Consider the following 14,639-nt stretch of genomic DNA (forward strand, 5'->3'; position numbering starts at 1 on the left):
AGGACTTAGACCCTTGTAATGAGACAGTTGACTTTTTGGGGTCTTATGTAAGTCATTGACAGGAACGTCCACGCCCACCCAACATACTCAGTATAGCAATGACAATGGCAGTGACATTGTGCACCTTTCAGGCTGTATATTACAATTTTGTTAAAAGGAGGGGGATTTTATAGGGCAGACGCAGTGTTTTCATCTGAGAGGCAGCATTTGGCCTTCCTTTTTCCAACTATAAACAAGCTGCCGTCTCCTTTTGAGTTTAACAGGGTGTTCTCTCCGTCTCAAGACAACCTTGTGCTGTTGAACCCAGAGAAATATAAATTAGCCTTGAATAGCATTAGCAATCAGCTAAGAGCCAGAGTGTTTATTGTTCCATTTCAATCAATGTGACAAGCTACTTTCTTAGCTTGTTTAATTTGTTCTCTAGTAGAACTGCAAGGACAGACTTTCTCCCAGTCTGTAGTTCCCAAGCCAGAAATGTTGCCCTTGCGCAAAGTGCATATCCTTGTATACACTCCTATTGATAGATTAGATTAGAATAGAAAAGAGTAGAAAATTTCTCTTCCCAGCCATGGTTCAAAATTCTAATGTTCATCTCCTAAACCAAATATGTTGAAGAGAAGAGAGGAGGTGATCAAACACACTATGTCAAACCAGATCAGACAAGACCAGAGCACGACTTTCCATTACCAGTCAGCACTTCTTATCGACTGCCTTGGAGCTTGCCATCATCATCATCGTCGTCGTCGTCGTCGTCGTCATCGTCATCATTCTGGTCCATACCATCCGTCTAACTGGCACACATTTCTCTGAAACAATTTATATCCTCTGATCTAGTCTGAGTCAACACCATTTGTCACAGCCAGCATACATGAATCCATTACTGTGATGAGAAAAGGAGGTTAAATCAGAGGAGTTGGCAGCCCAGCAGAAAGGCTGGCACAGGACTCTCTCCCTCTGAACACCTAAGCTATATGCAGATATTAAAACTTGGACACTGAAGATTACATATCCAAAGTTTGTCTGCGATCGTTGGTTTCTGGTGTGCATGAATGTGTTTTCCATGGTCACATTCAGGACATTGTGTTTCTATATGTATGGTAAAGGAGTAGAAAATGAAGAATATAAAGAAGGGCCTACAAGGCATCACATGCAGTTTCCTAGCTCATCCAGGGGAAGCTGGTAAACAATAAACTGGATTATATTTTATATGAACTAAATTCTCGAGTATATTTTGAAGAGATTATTAAAAGGACAATCGTCTGCATGTAAATGCATCCTATTATATCTCGTTGTGGCTGGTGATTAGTTTAGTTTACTTCTGCTACTTTAATACAAACTACCTAGATGACTTTCAAAGACATTACTCTTAGTTCCACTGAGTCATCTTCCTTTTTCTGTCTGGACTTTTTCAGCACAATATCCAATGAAGGACAATAAAAATCTAATTGAGTTATGTTGTTTGTTTTGTCCAAGTATCTTTGTTGTGTAGTATTTCCTAAACCTCTTCCAACAAGGACCTTCTTTCCTGAATCCAGTATCATTAAAAATAATTTCTATTATGTGGGGGCTCATCATAGACAAGGCCGTGAACCATCTCCTGGCCCCCTGAGCCATGGCTTTATAAATGCTGTTTATTATTATTATTATTGGATTTTTTCCCCCCTTTTTCTCCCCAATTGTACTTGGCGAATTACCCCACTCTTCCAAGCCATCCCAGTCGCTGCTCCACCCCCTCTGCCGATCCGCAGAGGGCTGCAGACTACCACATGCCTCCTCCAGTACATGTGGAGTCGCCAGCCGCTTCTTTTCACCTGACAGTGAGGAGTTTCATCAGGAGGACGCAGCGCATGGGAGGATCACGCTATTCCCCCCAGTTCCCCCTCCCCCCCGAACAGGCGCCCTGACCAACCAGTGGAGGCGCTAGTGCAGTGACCAGGACACATACCCACTTCCGGCTTCCCGCCCGCAGACATGGCCAATTGTGTCTGTAGGGACGCCCGACCAAGCCGGAGGTAACACGGGGATTCAAACTGGTGTTCCCCATGTTGGTAGGCAACAGAATAGAACGCCATGCTACCCGGATGCCCATAAATGCTATTCCTAACATTGTTTATTTACCCCTGCTGGTTTGTTTTGTCTCCATTGTGTTTCAGCATGGGCTCCTGGCCCATGTGGAGTCACCAGCTGCTTCTTTTCACCTGACAGTGAGAAGTTTCGCCAGGGGGACGTAGCGTGTGGGAGGATCACCCTATTCCCCCCAGTTTCCCCTCCCCCCTGGACAGGTGCCCCAACCAACCAGAGGAGGCGCTATTGCAGCAACCAGGACACATCCCCACATCCCCCCAGTTCCCCCTCCCCCCCGAACAGGCGCCCTGACCAACCAGTGGAGGCGCTAGTGCAGTGACCAGGACACATACCCACTTCCGGCTTCCCGCCCGCAGACATGGCCAATTGTGTCTGTAGGGATGCCCAACCAAGCCGGAGGTAACACGGGGATTCGAACTGGTGTTCCCCGTGTTGGTAGGCAACAGAATAGAACGCCATGCTACCCGGATGCCCATAAATGCTATTCCTAACATTGTTTATTTACCCCTGCTGTTTGTTTTGTCTCCATTGTGTTGCAGCATGGGCTCCTGGCCCTCAAGTTCATCCTGACCTTTGTGATCCCAGACATCCCCAAACCCATCCAGATCAAACTGGCTCGCCTGGAGTTTGAATCCTTGGAAGCCCTCAAGAAAAAGGTAAAAGCTGACAGGCTCTTCCGACCGTGTGCTGCACACTGTGTACTCATAATGTCATGGTTCTCAACATGTCAGCAATGTGTTTTCATTAATTTTCTTAGAAGCTGCCTGTCTTTACTACTCAAAAAGCAGAATAATCAAAGGAAAAAAATCTGCCTGTGGTAGTTCAGTACCAGGCATGACACACCCAGCCTCCTGAAGTCCTTACAGCAGCAGACAAGCTCAGTAATGGGGTACGATCATTTTTTTCCTAATTTTTATATGGCATAATCATAAAAAATTCTCCGATGGGACACTTTTTTCTTTGATCCTATTTGCAGAAAATATCTTCAAAACATCACAAATCTTCAAATTTTTTTGGGTGGCTGAGTGTGTATAAAGTGTACTGCATATAAAATTCATAATGTTGACATCATTTACATGCGTAGTGTAATCGTAAAATCAGCAAATTTGCGTTTGGTCAGCAGTCATGATTTTAAAAGTAAGCCTATATACATACATTACATATCTGTCAGTTACAGAAGCCAAGTTTCTATCTCTGAAGTGGGAGGTCATGGTGCCAGATGGAGGTGCGAGTGGGACTTCCTATCTGTGAATAATAGTAATTAAGTAGAAGCTGGGGGCCTGGCCATTTAACGCTCTAAAATAATCTTAAAGTTGATACTGGAGAGCATGGTGGCCAGTGAAATGACTACATGCAGGTGTAGCCCAGGGGGGAGCTCGCAGTAGGACAGAGAGGACAATCCATCATAAAAGATGGACGGATGGACAGATAGACAGACTTCTGGTCTGTTGCCTGTTATCAAGAAATAAGTCGTTTGGTTGAAGGTTGTTTGGTTGAAGTTGTTTAACTTATTTTTGTGTTTATACGGTTGCGCAGTGGTTAGTGCTGTTGCCTCACAGCAAGAAGGTCCTGGGTTTGAACCCCAGGCTGTCCCAGGTCCTTTCTGTGTGGAGTTTACATGTTCTCCCCATGTCTGCGTGGGTTTCCTCCGGGTGCTCCGGTTTCCTCCCACCATCAAAAAGACATGCATGTTAGGGTTAATACTCCTGTCTGTGCCCCTGAGCAAGGCAATGGAAAGAAGAACTGGAGTTGGTCCCTGGGCACTGCAGCGTCCCACTGCTCCTATAAAATAGGATGGGTTAAATGCAGAGAACACACTCATTGTAAGAATACAATGTCAATTGAAGTGGCTTTCAGCTTTCATTTTCATATTATCACTATTGCAGTAATTTGATAGAATAGTATCTTTACTGGCATCAAATCTGAATGAATGAAAACATCAAATTAGAACTGACGTTCGGTGCATTAAGTATGGAAAACTAAGCTGAATCCATAGGAGACTGACTGGAGGCTTGGAACAGTTGTTTTTCATTGCTTCCTGTCATTCAGCATTGACACAATCATCCATACACCAGCACAAAAATGGACTGATGTATAGTATGTGGTGTATGTGTAAACACGTGTGTTCCCATACCGACACACATTTACTGTAGTTTATATCAGTAAAGTTAATTAATGGTAATAGGATACACAGATGTAGGTTTCTTTTGAAAAGGCATTACTGTGAGCGTCACAGAAATTGGTTGGGAACTGGCAGACAATAGACAGTGGGCCCTCGGAGGCACAGTACATGGACTTATTCCCTGTCTTCATCAGAACTAACAGCGTTGGTCTAACGAGAGACACAACTAACGACAGTAACAAGGAGTGAGTCTCTCATGGAAACTGATATCCTCTCATCTCAGGGACCCCACCCAGCATAGGCATAAGATGCACTGGTGATAAGGTTTGATGTGAACCTTGGAATGTTCATCAATTGTGTGTGTGTGTGTGTGTGTGTGTGTGTGTGTGTGTGTATACACTAGTGTACATGTGTGTGTGCATGTGTGTGTATGTGCATGTACAGAATATACATACAAATTTATTCATGTGTTCGCATTTTTGTGCATGCGTGTTTGTTTGTGTACAGGCAGTGGAGATTTTGTATGGAATTGTGTGGGAACATTTTTGTGTGGAAATGTGTGTAAGTGTACACGTGTGTGCATGTTTCTGTCTCATCAGTTTTGGCTTGCAGTCACTTAATGTCCTTAAAAGGCAAGCTGCTCACAATGCTTCTACCTCTGACAATCTGTTTGGCTTACAGTGTGGACAAATCTGAGATTTGTGTGTGTGTGTGTGTCAGTGAAACATTTTGTGGAGCTAAATGCAAGGTAATCTCACCTGACAAGATCTACAAACTCACCTACAAAATGTAAAAAGGAAACACAGACACACACACACTTGCTCTGTGCGATCTCATCCAGACTACTTCAACTTCCTAGTTTGTAAACCCTGCATGTGTGTCTCTGACTGAGCTCATCCTTACCAAACAAAGTGGACAAAATAGAGTGTCCATAATAACATGTAATAGCCTAATAGCTTTCCACTCTGTATTCACAACAGGCTGCTGATGCATGTCTCAGAGCACTTTGCTGAGGACAGATGATGTGTCCTTTGTTAATAGTATTGATATGGCTCTACTGTAAAGCATTAGCTCGTCTGGCTCTGGAGCCATTTGTTTGATGGAGGCTGACAGGGCTGAGTGCTCCTGTGATGAGCTGCGTGGCATTCGCTTATCATTCCCCTCGTGTTCTCCGCTGCTAAGGCGAGGCCCTATAAGGCAAACAGAATTCATCCCTTGAATACCTCTGACTTTTTTTTATACACTTGTTTTGCTGCCCCTTTCCCAAGAGGAATGGTTTGGGAACTCCCGACACCGTTAATGAGAGATGGATTTAGCATGGCCACAGAGCTTTTATAATGTTTCGCATTGTAGAGCATCACGACCGTCCGGGGTGGCGGGTCATGGAGAACATCTGTGTGGACCATAAAGTCATCTGCAGACATTACAGACACGAGCAAATGTCGATGCGTCTTTTGCATAGCCGGTCTGACATGGGCTGGGGTGAGGGGTTTATGTCATGACTTTCCTGTTGTGTCTCAGTGAATGTGAGCTGAAGTTTGGGTTGATCTTTTTCATGTGGTTTCTTGGTTCCATACAGACTCAGCTCCATGGACGGTAAGTAAGCGCTGTGAGTGTGAGTTTTGATGTTGTTTTGTTTATGACTTGATCAAGTACCTGACTTCATAAAGATGTTCAGACCAGGTATTTGCATGGATGTTTCCATGGTTTTGAATGTTTTCTTTCATTTTTGACCAAATTTTGTATAGTGCTTTAATGTATTCTTTGATTTAGTACTAATTGTCTGATACCCTAACCATAATATTTGCATTAGGAATGTATGCTGGGAATGTACGCTAACTTGCCAGGATATATTTCAAGAGTATTTTTCTTATAATTTAATAATATTTTCCACTTCCAGCTTGTTTTGTCATTATGATAACCAAGATTTAAGTCTATTAATTGCATTGGTGATGCTAACACTTATATTTTCTGGAATACCACACAATGAAATACTTGCTCCAAATTTGCATTTTCTTTTCTTTCTTTTTTTTGGATTTTTTTTACATGCTACCACATGCCTCCTCCGATACATGTGGAGTTGCCAGCCGTTTCTTTTCACCTGACAGTGAGGAGTTTCACCAGGGGGATGTAGCACATGGGAGGATCACACTATTCCCCCCAGTTCTCCCTTCCCCCTGAACAGGCACCCCAACCGACCAGAGGCGGCGCTAGTGCAGCGACCACATCCGGCGTCCCACCCACAGACATGTCCAATTGTGTTTGTAGGGATGCCTGACGAAGCCAGAGGTAACATGGGGATTCGAACCAGCGATCCCCATGTTGGTAGGCAACGGAATAGACCGCTACGCTACCTGGATGCCTCAAATTTGCATTTTCTCCATCGGCTTGGTGGCGTCTAGCCACGGTGACAGACAGTCAGCCTGGGTCCTCAGACATGCAGGTAGCCCTGTATTGACACTTAAGAGGGAACGGGGAAAAGACCGTTAAACTTACTGTAAGCTACCAGTTAGGCAGATCGTTGCTCAAATACAGCGGGACATATAGGTAAGGCAGGCAGCCAGTAAGACCAGTAGACAGACCAGGAAACAGACTGGCAGATAGAGCGGGTGGATGGTTATGGAAGCAGCTGGAATGAAAAAGTCTATGAATCAGCCATACGTCAGTATTGGCAATTCAGTGTGCACAAAGCATGCATGTCCCTGCAGCTCAGACTACTGTGTAGTGCTTAATGATCCTAAAATAATATTTTTATTACATTACAGCGTCAGATGAGATTTAATTAGATTGACATGATACACTAAATGAAAAAACAGAGTTTTCCCAGTATTTAAGTAAGATGATTTAGTTTGAAATTAAGTAATTGACTTTTCACTTGGTCAAAAAAAAAGAGAGAGAGAGAGAAAGACGAGACCACCGTTAATACAAACACAGACGGAGAAGCAGGGCAGATAGAGCGATAGAGACAGAAACAACTGCAGAAGCAAGACAGACAGAAAGACAGAAGGCAGGAATACAGGCAGGCAGGCAGGCAGGCAGACAGGTAATGAAATATAGCATGGCTTAGGGGGGCTGGCAAGGACATGTCAGTGTCCCGGTGGAGAGGGCTTATCAGGTGGTCAAGTGACTTTCTTGGCTGCTCAGTTCCAACTCCAAGTCACCGTCCTCTGCATCTGGCCAAATCAATCACAATCAGGACCAACTGACACTCTGAGAGCGATCCACAGTTTAGCCCCGAGTCCAGTAGCCTGTCAGCTGGCTGTAGCAGCAGACAGCTCCAGATAACCAGCGGCCAGACCTGCCATTACTGTGGTTTGGGTTAATGCTCTAAAGGTGCATGGGTAGGTGCGCCAGTCAAAATTATTAGATATGCAGCACAATAATGCTAATTTTGTACCGTTTCAATCAGATTGTGGCACAATTCAAGTACGTGTGTGTGTGTGTGTGTGTGTGTGTGTGTGTGTGTGTGTGTGTGTGTGTGTGTGTGTGTGTGTGTGTGTAAGAGTTGGTTAAAATAGGGTGAGCCCATGGCAGTCCCTTTATCAGAGTGGTGTAGAGTCAGCAGGATCTTACGTTTCTCTGACAAAGACGAAGACTGCTGCCCTGCTTCCTCACAGCACCAACGAGAGAGGGACGTGACTAGATGACTAGAGCGTACACACACACACACACACACACACACACACACACACACTTGAGGATTACAGAGTAGATTGTGACAAATCATCGCTGTCCTGCACTGTGACTCAGTACATCAAACACATATGTGTGAAACATGTGCTCACATACTTGCACAAACAAAAACAAACTGTTCCCCTACACACACACACGCCCACACACACAAACACACACATACACAACATGCAGGCATAATTCACTCACACGTAAAAAAAACAAAAACAAAAACACTGTCCGATGACACAAAATTCATGACCACAGCACAGATTGTGACAGGAACAGAGAAAGAGAGAGAGAGAGAGAGAGGGAGAGGGAGAGAGAGAACATGGTCATTGGCCTGACAGAGAATTTATTGTCTAGCCTTTAGACTTAATAATCCCAGCACAGTGTACCATAATCACAATGTGTTATCTACAAACCCTTGGGGCATAAATGAGTCCGTAGACCTTGTGTGTGTGTGTGTGTGTGTGTGTGTGAGAGAGAGAGAGAGAGAGAGAGAGAGAGAGAGAGAGAGAGAGAGAGAGAGAGAGAGAGAGAGAGAGAGAGAGAGAGAGAGAGAGAGAGAGAGAGAGAGAGAGAGAGAGAGAGAGAGAGAGAGAGAGAGAGAGAGAGAGAGAGAGAGAAACAGGCTATATAAAGTCCTGTGTGCATGGTGCTGGCTTCGCTCTGCTCTGATCAATATTGACATATCAGCACAATTAGTTGCACATGTTCAGCAGGCCTCTGTGCTGCACCGGAGGCACGAGCTCAGGATATGAGGCTGTGATGGAGAGAGGGATGACTGGGCCAGCGATGTCCCACACTGCACCACCTACAGCCTACAACAAGGCCACCGCTGCTGTACTGCCCTGGCACAGCAGTCTGTCGGAATATCTCAGTTTCAGACAAATTTGACTTCAGACTCAAAATTGTTCAGATTAGCAAATAAATGTGAATGAGGCGCCGGTCAGCGGGACCTGTCGGGCAAAAAAAGATGTCCGCCTCTCGTGCTGTTGTTGCCTGATATCAGTCAGAATTGTCAAGTCGTTACGCTCCATTTCCATCTTCAGTCTGATATCGCCTCTGCTCGAACCGGTTTCCATGGGGGAGGGGGATTCGATTCCAACATAGCCGCCTAAATCTGATGTCTTTTTAAGATGCTGATGCGTAGCCATGGCAACATACTGGTTTCGCCAGGGTTTTAAGGGTGGAGCACAGTGAAGTAGAAACAAACTATGGCGTCAGGTGATGTTGAGGAGACGTGCTGTCTTGACAAGGCGTCATTCCCACTCATGGCGCTGATTGGCTAATCGTTAGTCCCCCGCAGCGCTCATTGGATAATCGCTTTTTCAACCGAGAAACCGCCGTTTCCTGTCAGGATGCCAGACCAGAAGAATCAGTCAACTCGGTGGCGCGAGTGGATTCAAAGGTCTGGCAAGTGCTGTTGCTCTCAGTGCCGCCTCACTCTTCTCTCGTTTTCCTTCTCCTCTCCTTCACGTATGCAAACTCGACTCATCTGGCTGAGTCAAAAATAAATAAACAAACAAATAAATATGCAGGCAGTAGACTCCTATTTGTTAACTCCTCTAGACACTTTTAATACGCCCCATCATTTGTCCCTCCGCCAGAGGAAAGACGGAAGCTTCCAGCTCGACATTATCAAAGGAATGAAGCTGTCTGTATGTTTCAGAGGGAGACCATGTTTCCCCGCCTCTGGAGACTCAGCATTAAATATAAATGCCCTCCTCAGCAGAAACCCGCTGTGAATTGGCTCTTGGAGCAGAAACACTAATAACGTACAAGTCATCGGAACTCAAGAGTTTAATTTCCTGGTGATGCCCCTCGCCCGAAGCACGGAAGAGTTATTTGATTAAAATATAACTCTTCAGAGATAACCGTCGATGGGAAGCGGGGGTCTCTTTGATGCAGAGGCTCTCAAGACTTTAATTTATCAAGAGGCAATCAGGCTCAGACTGAGCAACATCACGGCTGACTGACATGGTTAGCATCAGTGATGGTGATAGGAAGCTGACACCAAGCTGCATTCTCATATCCACCTCGAATCAAATTTTTTAATTTGTTTAATTTAACTTTTTGGGGGGGGTTCCCCCCTTTTTCTCCCCAATTGTACCTGTCCAATTACCCCACTCTTCCGAGCCGTCCTTGTCGCTGCTTCAACCTCTCTGCCGATCCGGGGAGGGCTGCAGACTACCACATGCCTCCTCCGATACATGTGGAGTCACCAGCTGCTTCTTTCCACCTGACAGTGAGAAGTTTCGCCAGGGGGACGTAGCGTGTGGGAGGATCACCCTATTCCCCCCAGTTTCCCCTCCCCCCTGAACAGGTGCCCCAACCAACCAGAGGAGGCGCTAGTGCAGCGACCAGGACACATCCCCACATCCGGCTTCCCACCTGCAGACTCGGCCAATTGTGTGTGTAGGGATGCCCAACCAAGCTGGAGGTAACACAGGGATTCGAACTGGTGATCCCCGTGTTGGTAGGCAACGGAATAGACCGCCGTGCCACCCAGATGCCCCTTTAATTTAACTTTTTATAGCTGCGTAAAACAGACTCGTGTTAAAAACAGATCGTGTTGGGTCCGGTCGGGGTTCGGCTGGCAGTGTAAAATCCAGCGCATGTCAGTGCCAACGTGCCCGCTCACTGACCCTTGCACCCACATTGAGATTATGTGCAGTACCTACCGCGCTGTCATGTTAGCTCAGGTCTGTGTCCCACATCCCAGCCAGGCAAACAGACCCCATGCTTCCTCTCCTATAGCTAACTCAATCTGGCTGGGATTCTCCAGGACCCTGCAGGCAGTAACAGGGATGCTGCGCTCTCTCTCTCTCTCTCTCTCTCTCTCTCTCTCTCTCTCTCTCTCTCTCTCTCTCTCTCTCTCTCTCTCTCTCTCTCTCACTCTCTCTCTCTCACTCTGTCTCTCCCCCTCTCTTTCTCTCTCTCTCTCTCTCTCTCTCTCTTATCGCTCTCTCCTAATACATGTGGCAGGCTGGGCTCTGCACTGTTTGCAACTTTTTGCTCTTAACTTATTAGTCTCTACAGTGTCCTTGCGGGTGGGAAGCTTTGAGAAATGGAAAAACCTCCACCATTATTAATCATGTCATCTAATGGCTTTTTCCATTGCCTTTCTTCTTGTCAGCTCAAATATCTGTCATCGTGATGGCTTTTTGTTTTTGGTTTGTTTGTTTTTACTTTTTGGTCATATTGAGTTGAAGTCCCTCTTTCATAAAAGATCCCCACACACACACATACACACATACTTTGTGAAGCTGAGAGCTTTCACCATCTCTGTCCCATTAGGGGTTATAGAGCAGAGTGACAATATGTCTCCCTCCTCAGTTACCGGGTTCCTCTTAGCATTCATTACCTGAGCAATTGATTCAAATGAAGCCAGAGAGATGGCAGCATGCTGTTCTTTTCCAGTTTTCTCTGAAATGTATGGTCGGTAAAAGCCGACCCTCTGAGTGCACCTTCCCACAGCAAAACGGTGAAGTGACCTTGACTTATTATCGCCTTGTGTTTTTGTTTCTTGTGTTTCAGAAAATGCTGGAAGCCACGGAGCTCACTGAGACTGTCCAGTGAGGAGGAGCGGAAGGGACAGCTGTACAGATACTGACCACTGAGAAACAATTCGCATGGTTTCAACAAATCAACTGTTTACATCACTTTGCAGAGAAGTGGCTTTGTCTTACTTACCTGAATTTTTCATCACAGGATGTGCCGTGTTAAATGTACCTGCAATGTCTTCATTGCATTGCTTTAGTTAGTGAGTTAATGCTGGAAATAAGTGTAATTGTTGCCGTTATGTTTGCTTGCAATAGAATACTGTTGTTCTCAGCTGACTACTGTTTTAAGCAAATGGCTGTGTACCAAATGTATTCTGATGGGTCTGTAAACTGCAGTCAGACTTTGTCTGAGAGTACTGTACTCTAAATATTATGTTAGTTGGCTATTGGTGAAGGTGTTGGAAAGGACAGCTATGAGGCTAGAATAAGTATTCAGATATAATTGGGATATGTAAACTCTGTGGCTCTAGGTAAGCCAAATACATCATACATCTGAGACCGTTAGTTTTTCCACATTATAAATTCTATCTATTACTAAAGCCACTTTCGGGTAGGGTGGATAATCACATTTGTATTATATTATTATTGCATGGTGTTATACTCACTTTGTCTCAAATGCTTAAGCATTTGTGATATACCCAGCAATTAGCGCAATTGCAAATGAAGTACAAGGGATGATGGGTTTACAGCGTAAACGCCTCTCCAGCACTGCACCCACCCAACGCTCTACCACAAGTGTTACTGTGGCAACTGACAGCATCCATCATATAGTACCTGAGACCATCTTCAAAATGGAGGACTTCAAACATTGCTTTTTTTGTGTCTCAGAAATTTTAGAGCAATTCTTTCACTCCACAAACAGTATTCAAGAGTTTGCTCAATCAAGCTAAGCCAACTATTGATGCATGGTCTATTACCCATGCAGTGGTCAGTAAACTGATGACCAGCACTGATACTGAAAGGCATGTGCTTTATGATGCATGCTAAAGCACATTAAAGAGTTGAGAAAAATTAAATAGCAACATATTTATGTCACAAGGTGGCTGTCAGATATTTACTGTCAGACTTTTATCAGTGTTTGTGCTTCCAGTATGTTATTTAATAACTTTTTAAAGACCATGCACTCCTAACACCCCTTTGTGCCTTGAAATGCAATGCCTTTTAGCAACTTTGTTTTGTACACCATACATGAATACACCAGAGACTGCTGGTATTTGCATTACCAAGTATACTGAAACTGCTGCAGGGTGTAAAGTTATGAGTAAGCAATCTGATCTGGAACTGTTGGCTCAAATAAATCTGTATACAAGGAAATGAAATGTATGTCTTGACTGCTGTTCTCTACTTACCTCAGTCTTAAACATATTCAATTTAATTTCTCTGAAACGGGGGATCTGGTCCTCCTAAGCCTGTCCAAATGCTTCTGGGAAAAATTTCTCAAAAGCATATTCCATGTTGTTCTTGCCGCCTGAGTCCAGACCTTTGAATCTGCCAACTCCTTCGAGTTGATTGATTTGTCAGTAAGTATCTGTCTGTAGACTGCAAGACAGGGGCGAAACGTGTAGGGGCGTAACGGGCCTCCCATCACTTGCCCTAACCTTAACCTCCTAACCTTAACCTCAGGAGGGGGTTCTGGTACTGGGGGGGGGGCATTTCTTGTACGTTACGCCCCTCTCTTGCAGTCCGCAGACAGATACTGTTGGATTCTTCAGGTCTGGCATCATGACATAAAACAGTGGTTTCTCGGTTGAAAAAGCAATTTTCCAATGAGCGCTGAAGGGGGACTATGATTAGCCAATCAGCGCCACGGGCGGGACTAACGCCTTGTCAAGCAGGGATTTCTTCTCAATATCGCCCAACATTGTAGTTTGTTTTTACTTTGCTCCACACCACTCTTAAAACCCAGTAAAAATCAGTATGTTGGCATGACTACACATCAGAGTCAAACTTAAAGAGACATTAGATTCAGGCGGATACATTGGCCTCTAGTGATTGGTTAGAGAAAAGTGCAGTCCAGAGGCCTCTGGGTTACTCGAGCAGAGCAGGTTGAAAGGCGTTCAGTGTGTTGAGCGTGGCGTAGCTACGGCCTCTCCGGTGTCAGACTGCTCATTCATCACCACTGACCACCTTTCATCGCCTTCTGTGGCCTGGATCTTAGCTTTAGATATTTAAAGTCTCCTGCCTGGAAGGTTGAGCCTCCATTCATTTATATGTAACACACACCAAGTTGACATTTATTCATAGCCAATCCATCACTTCAAACTTTGAATGCCAAATTCGTTCTTAATTTAAGGATGCATCTCTAATTAAAGGAAAAGCAGTACAGTTCACCAAGTTCCATCACTTATTTCAACTCATCAATTTAAGACCAAATTCAAATTGATGGAAGTTCTTCCATTGTGAAAAAAAGTAATCTGTGAAAGAATCATAAATAATTTTGGTATTTTATTTGAAAAAATGTAAACAAATTATGGTTGGATGGATGAAGCTCTCACTGTCCATAACTGGATGAGTTAATCTTATTAAAATGATGTTACCGAAATTCCAAAATATCCCCATTCTGATAAAAAAAGTCTGTCTTAAATTCAGTAGTGTATAACTTCATTTATCTGGAACGGTAAAGCACGGAATTAAAAGAAGTGCCCTGCAGAGACCTGAAAAGCTTGCTGGCCTTGCACTACCTAATTTCATTCATTATTATTGGGCTTGTAACATCAAGAAAATATTATCCTGGATGGGGGAATGTGTGACAGACAGCTGTGAGGCCTGGGTACAAATGGAACATGCTTCCAGCCCATTTCATTAACGCTCCTTAATTTGTGCCTCCTCACCCCCTCCTCAAAGCTAGTTTTGTTCCAACCCAGTAGTGTGCCATTCAGTTAAGAGTTTGGTCACAATTTAGGAGACATTTTAAGTTGCATACGACATCAGTACTTTCCCTTATCCAAAATAATTACAACTTCCTGGCATTGTCTCTCTGATTCTACCTTTGGGTTTGCTTCTCAAAAGGAATCAAGTCACCTTTTTATTTTTTTATTTTTCTCCCCAATTGTATCCGGTCTATCACCCCACTCCTCCTCGTTCCGGTCGCTGCTCCACCCCTCTGCCGATCCGGGGAGGGCTGCAGACTACCACATGCTTCCTCTGATACATATGGAGTCGCCCGCTGCTTCTTTTCACCTGACAGTTTG

General features: G+C 44.6%; 1 protein-coding gene across 2 annotated transcripts in view; it reads left to right on the forward strand.

The window, feature by feature from the left end:
- Positions 1–12,756, forward strand: part of ano10a (anoctamin 10a) — a 45,834-nt gene extending 33,078 nt beyond the window's left edge. For both annotated transcript variants that reach the window (XM_056286190.1, XM_056286189.1), the window contains exons 13-14: positions 2,625–2,741; positions 11,423–12,756. In XM_056286190.1, coding sequence (XP_056142165.1) covers positions 2,625–2,741; positions 11,423–11,464 — 159 coding nt within the window. In that variant the 3' untranslated portion in view covers positions 11,465–12,756. The remainder of the gene's footprint in view (positions 1–2,624; positions 2,742–11,422) is intronic.
- Positions 12,757–14,639: the final 1,883 nt, after the last annotated feature.

The sequence above is a fragment of the Lampris incognitus genome, chromosome 9, assembly GCF_029633865.1.
Source record: "Lampris incognitus isolate fLamInc1 chromosome 9, fLamInc1.hap2, whole genome shotgun sequence".
Taxonomy (NCBI): Eukaryota; Metazoa; Chordata; class Actinopteri; order Lampriformes; family Lampridae; genus Lampris; species Lampris incognitus.